At 47.9% G+C, this 17348-nt stretch overlaps 1 protein-coding gene across 1 annotated transcript; it reads left to right on the top strand.

Annotated features, from left to right (window-relative positions):
* Positions 1-1481: 1481 nt before the first annotated feature.
* On the top strand, positions 1482-8108 carry TMEM79 (transmembrane protein 79). Its single transcript, XM_074529394.1, has 4 exons — positions 1482-1586; positions 2691-3530; positions 4185-4398; positions 5090-8108. The coding sequence occupies exons 2-4, from the start codon at positions 2801-2803 to the stop codon at positions 5292-5294; spliced, it is 1149 nt and encodes a 382-aa protein (XP_074385495.1). The 5' UTR covers positions 1482-1586; positions 2691-2800; the 3' UTR covers positions 5295-8108.
* Positions 8109-17348: the final 9240 nt, after the last annotated feature.

The following is a 17348-nucleotide window of genomic DNA, read 5'->3' as shown; positions in this document are numbered from 1 at the left end:
ACAGCGCCGCGCCGGGCGGGCAGGGCGGTGGTGGGGGCGACCTCGTCTCGCGAGAGCTGAGCCGCCCGCACTTAGTGCTGGCAACATGGCGGCCGCCGCCTCACGGCTGGGCTGAGGGCCAGGGCGGGCCGAGATCCCCTTGTCCCAGTCGAGGGCTGGAGCAGAGCCCGCCCCGTGTGGGGCTGGGAGCGGGGCGAACAGCGCGGAAATCCCTCCCTGCTCTGGATCCCGCTCTGCCGAAGGTCCCCAGGGACCGGCCAGGCACCCGTCGGATTCTCCCCCAGTGGTGTCTTCAAGCTGAACCTTCTCACCTTTTGTAAACATAACTATGCCGGCACGGAACTTTTTCTAATTTCTGTAATAAAAATTGCTCAATAAAATAAAAATACTTGGTATTATTTATTACTCTAATTGTATTACTATATTTATAACCATTTTATTACTATTAAACTTCTAAAATTTTAAAAACAAGTGATTGGTGTTTTTCACACTCAATGAAATAAAAATACTTGGTATTTCCAGCATTGTGTTAGGTGACGCTACATAAATATTCTTTAGGTGGGCAGGGATGTGTATTAGACGGGTTAATGTAAATTTTACCGTTTAAAAGATGAAACTTCGTGTTACCCTTGGTGTGCTTGATTTGTGGAAAACTCCACCTTGCACAGTCGCAGGATAAACAGGGTCTGACTTTCCTGTCTCCTTTTTAAACTGTGTGTGAGTTTAGAGAGCTCTTTAACTTGGCACACCTGTGTGAAAATGCGTATTTTATGATTGGCTTTTCGCAAATATTAAAATGAATATTATATGTGTAGTGTTGGAGGGTAATGCTGTATTAATTCTCTTAAGTAGCGTGTTAAACAGAGTTTTAGGTTGTAAAAAATGTTAAAATACAAATGATGCTATGTAGGATACTTTTTTCAAGAAAGGACTCGCAGTGAGATAGCAGCCACAGGACACCTCAGTCTTTCAGAGGAAGAGAATTTATTGCCCCATTATCAGAAGAAACGAACTTCTTCCTGCCTCGAATGCGCTGTTAGGATTCAGAGGAAGTTGATGATGACCAGACAGAATCCTGTATTTGAATGGAATTTATGCATCATGTGTGAAGTGTATGAATATGCAACAGGCTGTTGCTCTTAAGGGTTAATCCTCTGTTAACGGGTGTCCTGTTTCAGGCGTATTTTGCCCAGAAAAAGGTACCCGGACATCCATAACTCTTTGTTTCTATTGTCTCATATTGCCCTAATTCAAATTATCCAACTTATTATTACTCTAATTGTATTACTATTTTTATAACCATTTTATTACCTTTAAAATGTTAAAAACAAGCGATTGGCGTTTTGACACCCGGAACGGCCCGGACAGGGACCGGGGGTCCCGGCGCTGCCCCGTGCCCTCTGCCGATCCCCGCGGGGCCGGGCCGGGCTGGGCCGGGCGGAGCTCCCGCCCCTCCGCCCGCCCCACCCGAGCCGGTTGGGCAGGTTTGAGGGGCAGAGGCGGTCGGGAGAGCGCTGGAATCGCGCAGGGTCTCCTGCAGAGCTGGGAATCCATGGAGCTGGAATCCCCCATGGCCCCGTGCCCGAGTGAGTGCTGCAGCCGGGGAGGGGCTGGGGGCTCCGGGATGGGCTGGGGGCTCCGATTGGGGCTGGGGTCCAGGATGAGGTGCTGGAGGTGTGGGAGGCCTAAGAAGCTGTTTCAGCCTTGCGTCCGTGTGTGGAGCTCGGAGGAAGCTCCGTGCCTCAGTTTCCCCACGCCGGTAGGCTCCTGAGGGTGCAGGGATGAAAGTGCTTTGGTTTTGCTCCAATCTTTTCCCATATAGATAGTTAAAAATCTGCTTATGGATTATTGGCAGTTCATTGGGGAAAAAGTCTCAGCCCTCCACTGGAAATGTCCTTCAGTGAGAGTTGTGTGTATCTAATTCATATGGCTTACAGTTTTTGTCAGAGTATTTAGTTAGGGCTGGTTAGCCCTATCCCCAGCAATTCTAGAAAAAAATCCCTTCCTTCAGTTTGGACTTGAGCACACTCAAACAGATGTTTTGTTCAAGTGTTCTCCTTGTCAAACTTCTGGACAAACTTAAAATTGTTGAGGAAAGAGAGAATCTACTTTGTATTTCTCAATTGTAATTCTGCTAAGATAAGTTTGCTCTGACAGGCGGGACACATGGGATGGGCCAAGAGACAGGGTTCCCCTAAAGGGTAACAACAACATGGGAGCTCTGCCTGTGCCTTCTGCACCCATGGAAGGGCACCAGCAGCCCCTTTTGCCACCCCACATCAGTCTCAGCTACAAGAGGCAGCAAACCTGCCCATGCTGGCTGTCCCCACGGTTTTGGGAAGCAGCCAGGTCACCTCTCCCCAGGGCTTGGCTGGTCCTTGCTCAGGACAGAGCCACTGAGGAGCCAACTGTATCATCAGGGCTGTGCCCAGCCTGAGCTCCCAGAGTGTTTGTTCAGCAGGGGAAGCAATTCCCAGCCAGACCTGCACCTGCAGGGCTCACCCCTCCCAGGACTGAACCTGACCCCGCTGCCAGGGGACACCAGGCACTGCTTTCCCCTCCTAGTGCAAGGACAGGAGGGTGGTGAGGGCTCCAGGAGTGCCAGTTTGCTCCCACTTTGTAACTGGGGCTGTGCACGTGACCCCAAACCTTTCATTTCTGATATAAATTGTTCTGTCTCCTTTCTCCAGGGTGAAAGCAGAAAGGACAGGAACTTTGTCCCCTCTGAACACCCCAAGTGCAGGCAGCAGTGTTACCAGCCCCCAGCTGCATCCCTGGCAGTGTGGAACTGAGCACTCTCATGGCTGCTGCAGACCCTGTCCTGCCCCCCGAGGAGGTGGCTCTGCTGGATCTGGGCAAGGTGGCCCTGGACAAGGTGCCACCAGCCCCAGATGAGCACCTGGGAGACCCTGATGCCACCCTGCCATGGGACCAGAGTCAGCACAATGCCCGGGGCCAGCTGGAGCTTGTGGAGACAAAGAAGCGCTCGAGTCCTGAGGGTGGCCATGAAGACCCAGAGGAAGCTGTTCCCACCTGCCCCACAGCTGAGGCCGAAGATGAGGAAGTTCCCCAGCTGCCCGTGATGGCATCCCACGTCTTTGTGCCCATTGACCCGCAGTGCATCGAGCAGAGCCCCTTCAAGCAGAAGCAGCACCAGACCCCATGGCCCCGGGAGGAGGGCAGGGGAGATGTTCCCCCCAGTGTCCCCTCCAGTGACAGAGCCAGCAGCCTTCACCACAAGCAGGTCTTCCTCCCCCTTGGCCCCTCGCGCTACAGGAACCCACCGGGCTTTGAGGGGCGCATGGCCAAGCCCCTGGCTGAGGGCTCGCAGTGCCCGTGTGCCAGGGACTGTGGCACTGATAACCTCAAGGCCGTGGCATCGGTGGCAGGGGCCCTGCTCCTCTGCCCTTGCCTCATCTATGGAGCCTACATCTTCCTGCCCTTCGATGCCCCGCTGCTGCCCACCGTCAGTGCCCGCCTGGTCTACACACTGCGCTGTGCCACCTTTGCCACCTTCCCCATCGTGCTGGGTGAGCCAAGGGCTGGGTTGTGAGCGCTTTGCTCCTGGTCTAGGCTTCATGAGCCCTGGGGCTGAGCTCTTTGTGGATCTGATACTCCCACCAGGAGCAGCAGATGGAGCTTTTCTCCTGTCCTGGTGCTCCCCAAAGTCCACCGTGGCTCCTCTGGGCACTCACTGAGCCCCTGTGAGACAGAGTAGAAATTCTCCAGAGTAGAAATCTATTTTGATTTAGGTGAAATGTACATCTTTGAGTCTGTGGTTAGAAAATGTAGCTATGTATCTTGACTGTAAAGCCTAGGCTCAGGGAAACTGATTCAGTGAAGGACAGAAATAAAGGGGAGGAGACAGAGGGTGATAGGCAGAGAGACTGCTGTGAGAGCAGGTCAACCTGACCTAGGAATTCTTTCTAATAAAGAAAAACTAGCAGCAAATGTCACGTGAAATTCGTAAAAATGAATATGTATGAACCTATTGTGAAATTGTATACAGATGTATTTGAGAGGGGGATAAAAAGGGACCTGAAGTTCCCAGAGGTACGCATGCCTTTAAAGGAGAACAATCTCTACATATGTCTGGTGCTGTAATAAGCATACTGGCTTCACAACTTTCACAAAGTTGTGGAGTTTTTGGCTGTCTCCACAAAACACCTCTCTCTGTCCCTCAGGAATGATCGTCAGCGGCATCTCCCGCCTCTGCTCCTCTGCCCTGGAGCCCTTTGGAGAGCTCCAGCGGGAGGTGGAGATCCACCGCACTTACGTCTCCCAGTCCGTGCACCTCTTCATCCTCTACTTCTTCAACATGGCCGTGCTGGCCACCTACCTCCCACAGGAGCTCCTCAAGCTCATCCCACTGCTCACAGGGCTCTTCGCCATCTCCAGGTAAGTGGCTCCTTCACCCCAGGCTCTGTCAGTGCCAGCACCATCCCTTGGAGCAAACTCCCACTCTGGCAGCGCCTCACCCAGCTCACCAGAGCCAGGAAGGGTTCCTCTTCCTCCAGCAGGGAAATCCTCAGATTTCTGGTCAGAAACTGAGTGCCAGCCCCACAGCATCACTCCAAATCCTCACTGGTCAGAACCACTGAGTGCCAGCCCCACAGCATCACTCCAAATCCTTACTGGTCAGAACCACTGAGTGCCAGCCCCATAGCATCACTCCAAATCCTTACTGGTCAGAACCACTGAGTGCCAGCCCCACAGCATCACCCCAAATCCTTACTGGTCAGAACCACTGAGTGCCAGCCCCACAGCATCACCCCAAATCCTTACTGGTCAGAACCACTGAGTGCCAGCCCCACAGCATCACCCCAAATCCTCACCGGTCAGAACCACTGAGTGCCAGCCCCATAGCATCACCCCAAATCCTTACTGGTCAGAAACTGAGTGCCAGCCCCACAGCATCACCCCAAATCCTCACTGTCAGAACCACTGAGTGCCAACCCCAAATCCTCACTGTCAGAACCACTGAGTGCCAGCCCCACAGCATCACCCCAAATCCTCACTGTCAGAACCACTGAGTGCCAGCCCCACAGCATCACCCTGGCTCTCAGCCTTCACTCTCTGCCTTCTCCAGGTTGATTTTCTGGATGTCCTACGCCATCGGCCGCTCCTTCCGTGCCTTTGGCTTCAGCATGACCTTCCTGCCCCTCCTGGCCATGCTGCTCTGGAACCTGTATAGCATGTTTGTGCTGGAGCCTGAGAACCTCCTCTCCCTGGCACAGCCAACGCCCGAGAGCCGCTCCAAGGAGAGCAGAGCTAAACTCCGCCACTGGGGCTGAGGGAGGCCATGAGATGGAGTGCCTGCATCCTATAGGTTTGAGCTTCCTTCATGCCCTGCCTCAAGAGTCCTGACAGCTGACAGATCCTGCTGGGCTCCTTCTCCCTGCCTGGACACAGGGAGGTTTTGCTGGGCACAGAGAACCAGCTGCAGACCCTCTGCACAAGGAGACTCCTGCTGGAAGGTGAACAAGAGCAGAACACACTGAGCCCTGTTCCCTGGGAATGGGTGGGATTTGCTTCCCCTCCTGCTGGAGCCAGCTTTGCCCAATAAAGCCCTTACCAAGCAGCTCTGTGCCTGGTTTGCAGAGGGTGAGTTAAATTTCACACAGAATGACTCAGAGCTTCGCCTACAGCATGCAATCATCCAGCCTCAAAATTATGTTTCCAAGAGGGAAAAAAAATGTTTCCCCCAGACTGTCCCTCTCCCAACCCTGCATCCCACTCCAGGGTCCCTGCATAGCCAGTCTCACCCTGTTTGTCCCTCCTCTTCCTCCTGGTGGAGGGTCAGCACCCAGTTCTCAAAGCAGTGGGTTGGATGGGAGGGAGGCAGCTGGGTTGGGTGACATGGCACCAGCTTTGCCACTGGCCAGGGCCAGGGATGGCCAGTCCTCCCCGGGATGGGTGCTGAGCCCCTCCTTCTGCAGACATGAATGGACCCCTGGGAGTGGCATTTCTGACAGCCTCAGTTGTCAGTCCTAACCCAAAGCAGTTAAAAATCCACCCAATCCAGGAAAAGCCACTCCAGCTTCAGATCTGCCCCGTGTCTGGCTTGTCCCACCTCCCATCCTGCAATGCTGGATCACAGGAACAGCTCACCCCAACCAGAGAATGGAATCAAGGACCTGAGGGACTGCAGTGAAGCTGTGTCTTGCTTTGAAAGCCAGGTGTCCACCCAGGAAGGCAGAAACCTCCTCTGCAATGGAAAATGTGACCCCCTTCCCTCCAAATTATTTTAACTCGGAAATCAAAGGGCTTTCAGGCAAAGATATGGGGAAAGTGAGATACATACACTTCTTTACTAATATGTATATGTGTAACTAGGCAAACAACAATGTGAAAACCACGTTCACTCTCCTGTGAAAATTTAAAAAGTTTAATAAAAGGCAATAGGAGACAAGGACTATGGAGCAAAGGATGTTAGGATGCATTTTGGCGCTCAGCCAAGACCACTCTGTTATCTTACACCTTAAATACCTTATCCCTTACATCAGCCTGTTGCATATTCATAGATCCTGATGCAGAGTAAACTTTTTCCCCAAGCTAGTTTAATGTTCCAAGAACTGTTCAGCATATCTCTTCCTTGGATCTGCCTTTTTAGAGTATGCTTATTCCTGGGTTGTGGTTTTAATCCTTTTTTATCATCGTCTTCAGTTTTGGGTCTTGGTCCACACTGTCTTCAGACAGTGGGTGCTGATAGTTGGCAGATCTGTACAGGTGTCCCCATCCTGTGTTCATTGGATGTTATCCCATCCAAGCAGGCATTTTAACACAAGCATCCTTATATCAGCTATTTCACTACTATGTCTAAGCTTAATTAACAACAGAAATAAAAACTACATCTTTATTACAAAGTTATTTCAACACCACACATATAAAATCTGTGTTAATGTTTGCAAAAAGCCAATATTATAATATGTATCTATAACAAACAACAATGGCAGCACCACCAAAAAAAACTAGAAAACCCCATAAAGTCTCTTTGTTAAAAAACAGGACCACACTTCCGTACTAAGTGATTTCAGCATTTCTTATAAAAAAGAAAAGGCCTAAAGCAAGGGGCTTGTGGCCAGAGCAGGAGCGTTCCTGTCAAGGATGCTACAGCGCCAGCACCGGGTCTTCTTGAACAGCAATATCCTTGATGTTCCAGGTGGAGCAGCACAGCTTCCCTGGGTCAGATGCCCCGTTTTTATCCTGTTTTTAGTCTCTTTGGACTGGTTTTTGTTGAGATCCTTCATTTGCATGAAGGTTTAAGGCGCTTGATTTGCCATCACAGTTCTGTCCAGGCTGGCTCCTTTCCCTTAGAGTGTGGTGCACTTTACTTAGGTGTAATACAGTAAGATGCGTACTGCATTTCTTATAACTACCCTTTTAACCTCTTTTACAATATAATAACCAAACTAACAGTACATGCTTTACAATTATTAACTATTTTCTGTGAGATGCAAAGCTGTGTTTCGTGTCAGGTAAAAACAGGTGATGTGTGTACTTGTGAATGCGAAATGTGTGGACACTGACAATGGGATAGTTGCAAATTCTAATAATAACTGAGAAGAATAAAGCATGGAAAAAGGCCTTTGAACCTATCTTTTGTTTGCAATTACCCTGGTTGATTTAGGAGCATTGGAATTAAGGTGTTAAAGATGTTGCTTTTTGCTTGCATTTAATCCATAAAGACTTCTGCAATAATAACCTTTTGAAGTATAATTTTAGAATATTACTTGTATCCTGGAAACTATAGCTTTGGAATATATATAAAGGAAATATGCTTATCTCACACCTTAATAAAGCAGAGAAAAACAGTTTGAGAAAGGAAAATGAACATCACCTCAAGGGTTTATGGTTTTGACCAAGGGAAGCTGGACATCACTGTTATGAGATTTATAGTCTCTGCAATTAAAAGGTGGACACACATCTGGGGAGCTGGACCCCACCAGATGGGATTCGTCTTTCTTCTTTCGGAAACTGGACCGTCACCATCTGGGGATACTCCTTTGAGATACATCCTGAGAAATGAAAATCACAATAGTGTATAGAATTGTGATGTAATAATTTGGAATAAAAATTGCTGATGAGTAAAAGATTGGAAGTAGAAACTGCTGAAAAAACTGATGAGTACCCCTATAAATACCTGTAACCCTCAACTATCGGTGTGCAGTTGGAGGGAAAACTTCCCCCACTGTACCCAGCCCTGTATTGCTCATACTTTACCATATTAATTAATAAATTGATTGCTGCTTGAATATTGGCCTAGTCAAGCTTCTTATTCACAACATTTCTAACACTTTCTAACCTATTTTTGACATCTTTTTCCCTCGAAGCCGGTTTCCCCGCGCTGCAGTTCCGGGCACGGCCGGCAGGGGCGCGGGAGGCTCCCGGCGGGCCGGGCGGGTGCGATGATTCCCCCGCGGCTGCAGGGGGCGCTGTGGGCCGGGGCGGGAGCTCACGGGGGACCGCGTGAGGGGACCCAAGCCTAACCTGCCCTCCCCACCAAAGAAAGAATTAAACCGGGAAACAAAGAAAGAATTAAACCCAGTTTTAATGCATAAAAACCGGAGCAGACCGGGATTCCAGCACACAGCAACACGCTGCGGGCAGAGGGTCCCGCCCAAACCGGTGGTTCAGCGCCACAGGCGCTGGTTGTGAGCTCCCAGCAGTCAGGCCTGTGAGGACAATTAAGACACAAACACCAGAGGTTTATGTCCAAAAAGGAGACAGAGGAGTCCTGTAACTTTATTCGAATGAAGGGGAAAGTCATGTCCATTTTCCATGGAGTCTCTCAAATTTTTGGAGGACGCAGCCTCCTTTTTATCCTAATTTCCCGGCCACATTTCTTTCTCTCTTTCCCCACTGCCTGAGGTACTTGTGAGGTACGGACTTCCCAATATGCCTGATACCTAAAACCCTCTTTTAATTTAACCCCCTTCCCCCCACCTCTTTGTCTTTTCCGTGTATCAATCAGTGGAATTCCTATGGAATTTATAGTTCTTCCCATTGTTTCTTTCATCTCTCAGTATCCAGATTTATTTATCAGCAGACCTACAGTTTGTTTGTAAAGACAAATCCCTCTCATTCCATTCACAAATCAGCAGAACCCTTCCCACAGTTTCTTTTTCCTCTCAGTGCTGGTTTTATCTACCAGCAGATCCACAGTTTGTTTGTAAGGAAAAATGCCTCGATCCTTCCAGACTCCAGGGAAACAGGCAAACAGCTCCCTACAAACCCAGTGTGAAAAATGTGTATTTTATGATTGGCCTTTTGTAAATATTAAAATGAATATTGTATGTGTTATGTTAGAAAGTTATGCTGTATTAATTTTCTTAATTAGTGTGCTAAATAGAATTCTAGGTTATAACATAATGTTAAAATAGAAACTATGCTGTGTAAGATACTTTTTTAAAAAGAAAGGACTTGCACCGAAGTAGCAGCCACAGGACACCTAAATCTTTCAGAGAAAAAGAATTTATTGCTCCATAATCAGAAGAAACAAACTTCTTCCTGCCTTTCTCAGTCCTGAAGACGCTGTTAGGATTAAGAGGAAGAAGTTGACGATGACCAGACAGAATCCTGTGTTTGAATGGAATTTATGCCTCCTGTACGAGGTGTATGAATATGCAACAAGCTATAGGTTTTAAGGGTTAATCCTCTGTTAATGTGGGTCCTTTTTTGGGCTTATGTTGCCCAGAAAAAGCTACCTGGACTGTAACTCTTTGTTTCTATTGTCTCACATTGTCCTAATCCTAATTGTCCACATTTTTTTTACTCTAATTATATTGCTATTTTTATAATCATTTTATTACCATTAAACTTTTTAAATTTTAAAACAAGTGATTGGCATTTTTCACATGCATATGCACAACCCCAGCACCTCCCATCCCTGCTCTGTATTAAAATGAGGTTATTAGGCCTTCACACGTGCACAATTCTTCTCTTCAATTGGGTCAGTGGTCCCAGGGATGAAGTCAGGAAGGTCTTCGTCAGGTCTCTGTGGCCCTCTGTCACAACCCAAAGCCCCCTGCTTAATGATGGATTAACACATTAATCCATCATTAATTAATAAGGTGCTGGGCATTGTTCTACTGGTTCCAATATGTTCCTATAATGGTTCACTTGCTCTCCTTTCTTCCACAAATGAGCTCATAATATAACAATTAGCTTTAGCTTAAGCATCTAATAATCATTAACTTATCGTTGGTGTATTTAGCTTCAATATTGAGAGGAATATGGATTTGTCTTTACAAACAAGTGTGGGTCTGCTGGTAGATAAAACCAGCACTGGGACATAAAAGAAACAATGGGAAGGGTTCCACTGTTGGTGAATGGAAAAAGATATTTGCTTTTACAAATAAACTTTAGGTTTGCTGATAAATGAAATTAGATATTGAAAGATGAAAGAACCAATGGGGAAGAAAAACCCCTAAATTCCACAAGAATTAAAAATTAAATGGGAGGGTTATACATTAGAGGGAAATCTTTGGTATCAGGTGTATTGGGGAGTCTGTCCCCCTCAAGTACCTCAGAAATGGGGAAAGAGAGAAGGGAAATTAGGATAAAAAGGAGGCTGCATCCTCCAAAAGCGTGAGAGACCCCAGGGGAATGCCCGATGGCCTCTCCCTTCATTCAGCTAAAGTTACAGGACTCCTCTGTCTCCTTTTTGGACATAAACCTCTGATGTTTGCGGATTAATTTACCTAACAAGATGAATTGGTTCTAACCCTCAGCTAAAATCTTTAACTTTTAAAAATCATGATTCACTACAACAAGGCTTTGTCTTCCCCTCTCACAGTTACTGGTCCCCTCCAGCTCCCAGGGTGCCAGCAGGAAGGAAAATAGAGGGAAGGTGTAGATTGGAAAGAAGAGGCTCTGTGGGCATAGAGGGTGCCCCTCCATTAATTTTCCTAACATAAAGAAGAGACTCAACTTTCTCTGCAAAGCACCTTCTTGTGCTGGCTGCCAGAGGTTAATGCATCCAATCTCCACCTTCCCTGTATTTTCCTGGAATGTGTATGATCCTGGAATGTGGATGTGTGTGAGGGAGTCTCCTGCAGTGAAAGGGTGAAGCCCAGACTGGGCTGTGGAGACCCAAGTGCCTCACACCACAGCAGCCAGAGCAGGGCTGGGCTGGGCTGGAGGGCAGGAGGGAGCCATGGCTTGTATGAGTGCTGCCACTGCTCCAGTGCCAGGGAAAAGCTCAAGAGTTGCTGCTGTAATTCCAATTGTCTATTGGAATTTTCTATCCAAGTGTCTGATTGCTCACATTGCTGAGACCTCTTGGAGTGAGCTCGCAGCAGCCAGAGCAGGGCTGGGCTGGGATGGAGGGGTGGAGGAGGTCACTGGTGACTCCCTGCTGGCCCTGGGACAGGCTGTGGGGGAATCTGGGCAAGGGGGACACGATTTGGGACATGTGTGTGCCACCTGTGCACAACAGTGTCCAGGGAGCCAGGCCAGGTGTCTGTGGTGCAGTGTGGCATGGCTGCTCTGCCTGGTGTGTGTTTCATCCCTGCCACCAAGAATAACAAAGAAAACCCCCAGCAACCCCAGCAGCACTTCTGGGACTCTCACAGCTGAACATCTCAAATTACTTTTCAAAATTGTGCAATGTCTTGCAGTGGACTGTCAGAAGTTAAATGAACTACATTCAGGCTTGTCTTACAGCCTAAGGAAACCCAAATAAACTCCATTTTCCCAGCCTAGACACAGGAAGACCATTTACCCCAGGTGATCAAAGACCAAAGTCTGGGAAAGAGTAGGGGAAAAGTGCATCTCTCTTGGCTGCTCTTACACATCATTGTCAACAGATCAAAAATCCAGTGAACTTGACAGCTGCCCAGCTGAGTGAGCAGCAAACAATCTGGGAATACAGGGCTAGGGCCAGAGAAAAGCAACCAAAGGACATGGGAGAGGAAGAGGGAGAAAAAGCATAGGCTGGTGGGAAGAACATTTGAGGACAGGAGCATTGCATCTCTGGAAAAAGGAAAAGGGTATGTGACTTTATCCCAAACAAATGGGGTTTGCTGGAGGGAGGAGTGGGGAAGGACAGTAATTGACTAAAGAAGGAAAATGAGACTGGTTTGACCCAATCAGTGCTCAGGTTCCTCATTTATGCCTCTGCTGGCTCAAAGTTTTTAACTAACTTCCCTTCTTTGTTCTCACACCAAGAAGCCCTCTGTAGCCTGCTGCACCTGAAGTTTATATCGATACAAGGTTCCAAGGGATGGTGTGGAAATGCAAGGACAACAAGTGACAGAGTGGTGGGAAGGTAAATCTTCATGTGCTGTTCACAGATGCCTGGCACAGGGAGCTGAACTGATCCACCCTAAAGCTGGGGGGAAAGGAAGCAGTCTTCCCCAAAAACCAGCAAAGGGAGAAAGCTCCTGCTCTGAGCTGTTAGCCAATGACAGGCAACAGAACTAGGCAAAATTATCTGTACCCTGCTGAAACATGGACACCATCACCAGAATTAGGCACTTGATATGAGATTGAACTGGCCTGAAATACAGCAGAGAAGATTTCTATCAATGGCTTAGGACATAAAAAACCTAAGCTTAAAAAAACATGTATCAAAGCACTGTTTCTCTTTTTGGTAATCAAACTGTCACTGTGTCATGCTGCATTGCCTCCATAATGTCTTGCTTTGTATAAAATTAGAGACAGGAGTGTGTGACTAAACTCAGAGTTCCTGAACACATTTAATTTACATTGCCAGGTGCTGAGGCCAGTTGGCACAGAACAACTTGCTCAGCAGCTTCAGCAGCTTCAAAAACTACACCTAATTCACTCTTGGGGATTCCTTCACTTGAAAACTCTGTCTGGAAGTCATTTTTAAGAGCACTGCTTGGCACAGAGGGAGTGCAGCAGGGACCTGCCCCTGCTCAGGTGAGGAGGGAGCTGTGCTGCCCATGGCTCGTGTGAGAGCTGCCCCTGCTCCAGTGCCAGGGCAAAGCTCAGGAGTTGCTGCTGTAATTCCAATTTTCTTGGCCTTTCTATCAAGTGTCTGATTTCTCACATTTCTGACACCTCTCAGTCAGCTCACAGCTCCAGGAAGTGCAGAAGGAATTGTCTGTGGAAACCTTAGAGAGAAAGCCAGCACTGTCCTGGGCCGAGCCCCCAGCATGGGCAGCAGGTAAAGGGGGGGATTCTGCCCCTCTGCTCTGCTGAGACCCTGCCCTGCAGAGCTGCCTCCAGCACAGGGAGGACAAGGAGCTGCTGCAGTGAGCCCAGGGAGGCCACAGAGATGATCTGAGGGCTCTGCAGCTCCTCTGCTCTGGGCACAGGCTGGGAGAGCTGGGGGTGCTCAGCTTAGAGAAGGCTCCAGGGAGACCTCAGAGCCCCTTCCAGGGCCTAAAGAGGCTCCAAAAGTCTGGAGAGAGACTTTGGACAAGTGCCTAGAGTGCCAGGACAAGGCACTCATTGGCTTCCTAGTGCCAGGAGCAGGGTTAGGTGGGATATTGGAAAGAAATTTTTCCCTGTGAGGCTGGTGAGGCCCTGGGACAGGTTGCCCAGAGCAGCTGTGACTGCCCTGTCACAGACATGTTTTATGAAAAATCCTTTCCTTAGGATTTTTCCTCCTGAGGAGCTGAGAGGCCTCAGGAACAGCAGATAACAATGGTTATCTTCTGCTGTGGAATGCAACAGGGGGATCTGTGACTGGTCTCATGTGGTTGTTTCTAATTAATGGCCAATCACAGCCCAGCTGGCTCTGACCGAGACAGAAACTTTTGTTATCATTCTTTTTCTATTCTTAGCCAGCCTTCTGATGAAACCTTTTCTTCTATTCTTTTAGTATAGTTTTAATGTAATATAAATAATAAAACAATAAATCAAGCCTTCTGAAGCATGGAGTCAGATCCTCATCTCTTCCCTCATCCAAGAACCCCCGTGAACACCCTCACGCTGCCCCATCCTTGGAAGTGTTCAGGGACTTGAAAGAGCCTGGTCTATTGGAAGGTGTCCCTGCCCATGGCAAAGGGGTGGGATGGGTTCATCTTTAAGGTCCCTGCCAGCCCAAAGCAGTCTGTGAGTGTTTGAACTCTATGGAATATGGCATAACCTGAAGCACAGAGCAGTTTCTTTCACACAGATGTGAAAAACAGTGTTATTATATGGCCTGAGGGACTAGAGAAAAAACCTGAAGAATATTACTACCACCTTTGCCTCTTACCTGCAGAACAGAAAACAATTCTGTTTTACAGTGGTGAGTTACTGTCAGGTTCTGTGAAATGGCAGAATCAGTGGACAGTGTGTTCCCTTCCAAGGAAAACCCAGCGCACTTTCCAAAAATACTCCCAGAATTTTGCATTTCTGTAGTTGTTTGTCACACAGAGGATTTTTGGTGAATATATGGGAATAGAATTGCGTGTGAGGGAGAGACTGAGATAACATCACAGCGAGGGTTAAGTTCCTTCTTACTCTCTTATTGCCTTATTAGTGCTAAAATCTGTAGCACAATTACCCACAGCACTCCATTTGGCAGCTGCTCGTTGTTAAGTAAACACATATTCCCATCAGATAAATACACTTTGGTATCATAAACTCACATAGCCACCAGATACAGCTTCACTTCCAGCGTCCTCCTGTCTCCTGTGCAGATGGTGAAACCTGAAATAAAACACGAGGTTTGCTCCCAAGAGCCATCAGCAACAACTTGGTAACATGGTTTTCATTAAGAAATGCAGCTCTATTTTTAAAAATTATTAATCTGGGGATTAATAGTGAAAGCAGTCCTGAATTGGTTTGGAAAGCTGAAAGCTGCATTAGGCTTTGTCCCAGAGCAGTGAGAGTGGCAGCAATGCTGATTTCTGTAACAGACACATGTTGCTGTTGCCAGAGCCCAGATTTAGTGAGGAACAGGCACAATGGTCACTGTGAAACTTTTCTGGAAGCAGGGACTGAAGCAGAAGCGTTCTCATTCTTCATCCTCTAAGTATCCAAATCATTTGACAGCTAATTCCTGAATCCAAACATCCACAGTGAAAAAAACCAGCGAGCAGAAGAGAAGTCTCACAAAGGCAATCCTGACAGAGCCTTTCCCAGCTCTGGGGCCCACTGCAGTCGAGTTAACTGCTGGGATTTAGAGAGAAGCCCATCAAGAGGAGAAATGCCGGCTTCAGATTTCAAAGCACTGCATTTGCAAGCTGCTTCTGCCCCAAGAGTGAGCTGTCCACTGCCAATGGGATGGATGCTGTTACAAAGAAAAAGTATATTCCTGGAGAAAAAGGAAACATAAGGGATTTATAATTGAGCTTATAATTTACTTACTTAGCCTAAAAATCCAGCTTCTACAACACAGTGCAATTAGGAAGAGCAAATGGGCTAACATGTGAACATCCTTGTTGTTGTGCAAGAATTCTCTCTTTATTTTCATTTTATCAGAATAGGTGTGGAAATTTGCTGGCAGTCCCGACATGGGAAGAGATGAGGATCTGACTCCATTTTTCAGAAGTCTGATTTATTATTTTATTATATAAATATTATATTAAAACTATACTAAAAGAATAGAAGAAAGGATTTCATCAGAAGGCTTGAAAGGAATAGAAGAATGATAATAAAATCTTGTGACTGACCACAGTCTGAGACAGCTAAATGTGATTGGCCATTAATTAGAAACAACCACATGAGAGCAATCATAGATCCACCTGTTGCATTCCACAGCAGCAGATAATCAATGTTTACATGTTGTTCCTGAGGCCTCTCAGCTTCTCAGGAGAAAAATCCTGGCAAAGGGATTTTTCAGAAAATATCATGGCTACAAATAGGGATATCCTCAGAGCACCCAAGAAACGACTCAGGGAAGTTGAAGCATTTGGAGAAACTTAGAATCAGGCTCCAAAATGTCCTGTTTACCTTTACAGTCTCTTTTACTACAAATCAGATTGGTCACAGCTAGGAAGGAGGATGGGGACACACTGGGAGATCAGATCCAGCTTGAGCTCTGTGTCAGGGGGCTCTGATGAGCAAAGAGAGGAGGGTGCAGTGCCAGCCCCACTGCCCACCCTCACTGCCCACCCTCTGCAGAACACGAGACCCTCAAGGTGCCATAACAGAGGACAGCAGTGTTCAAAGTCATCATGTTTAAGGGCAAGTTTTAATTCTGTAAAAAACCTTTTTTTCATTCTGACTGTCCCTCAGCTGATGGTGCCTCAGCTCCAGGTTTTGGTGTTGACACCAGGCAGCACAGCAGCCCCTCAGCCCCACTCCTGTTAGATTTGCAGCAGCCTCTTGGACTGCCAGGCCACTGAACCAGGTGAGAGCTTCCTGCCTCACAGCCATGCCCATTCCCCCGTGGGAAAACCCAGAGCTCAAGATTTGGGTTTTTTTCAAGATGGTCCCTTCTGCTCTCCAAACCTTCCCCAGCTCAGCAAAATGCAGCTTTCCAGTGCCTGAAGGGGCTCCAGCAAAGCTGGAGAGGAGCTTTGGACAAGGGCCTGGAGTGCCAGGATGAGGGGGAATGGATTCCCACTGCCAGAGGGCAGGGCTAGATGGGATTGCCATGGTTTGGCACTGCCCAACACCAGGCACCCAGGAAAGTCACTGGTTCACCCTCCCTTGCCACAGCTGGGTAGAGGAGAGGAAAAAAAAATAATATAGGGTTGAATGAATTGAGATAAGGATTGGGAGAAAACACTTCAAGGGCAAAACAGGCTCAGCTTAGGGTTGCAAAGTGAATTTATTACTGACAGAATTAGAGGAGGATAATGAGAGGTGAAATAAGCCCTTAAAACACCTTCTTCCCCCCAGCCCCTCCCTCCTTCCCACTGGCAGTGCAGGGAAACAGGGCATGGGGGGTTTGGGGTCAGTTCATCAGCCAAGTTCTTCTTCTGCTCAGGGAGAGGAGTCCTTCCCCTGTGAGGAACTTCTCCAGCATGAGTCTGCTCTTGTGAGCAGCAGCCCTGCTGGTGAATTCTCCCCATGGGCACACAGCCCTCCCAAACTGCTGCAAGGTGAATTCCCCCCAAACTGCTGCCAAGTATTTAATACTTAAAGATATCATCACAGAGCCTTACCAGCCTCTCTCATTGGCCCAGCCTTGGCCAGCAGCCTGTCCATCTTCAGAGGATTCTTCAGCAGGGATTGACTCTGCTGGACACGGTGGAAGCTTCCAGCAGCTTCCCACAGGAGCCATCTCTGTGCCCCCCCTGCTACCAAAAACCAGGCTATGCAAATCCAATACAGGGATATTGGGAAGAAATTTTTCCTTGTGAGAGTGGTGAGACCCTGGCACAGATTGCCCAGAGCAGCTGTGACTACCCCATCCCTGGAAGTGTTCAAAGCCAGGTTGGATGGGGCAGGGCTGGACCCTTTCCAGTGAAGAAATTTTCTCAATATCCAATCTAAAC

The sequence above is a fragment of the Zonotrichia albicollis genome, chromosome 30 (genome assembly GCF_047830755.1).
Source record: "Zonotrichia albicollis isolate bZonAlb1 chromosome 30, bZonAlb1.hap1, whole genome shotgun sequence".
NCBI lineage: Eukaryota > Metazoa > Chordata > Aves > Passeriformes > Passerellidae > Zonotrichia > Zonotrichia albicollis.
This window is presented reverse-complemented; position numbering and strand designations above follow the sequence as displayed.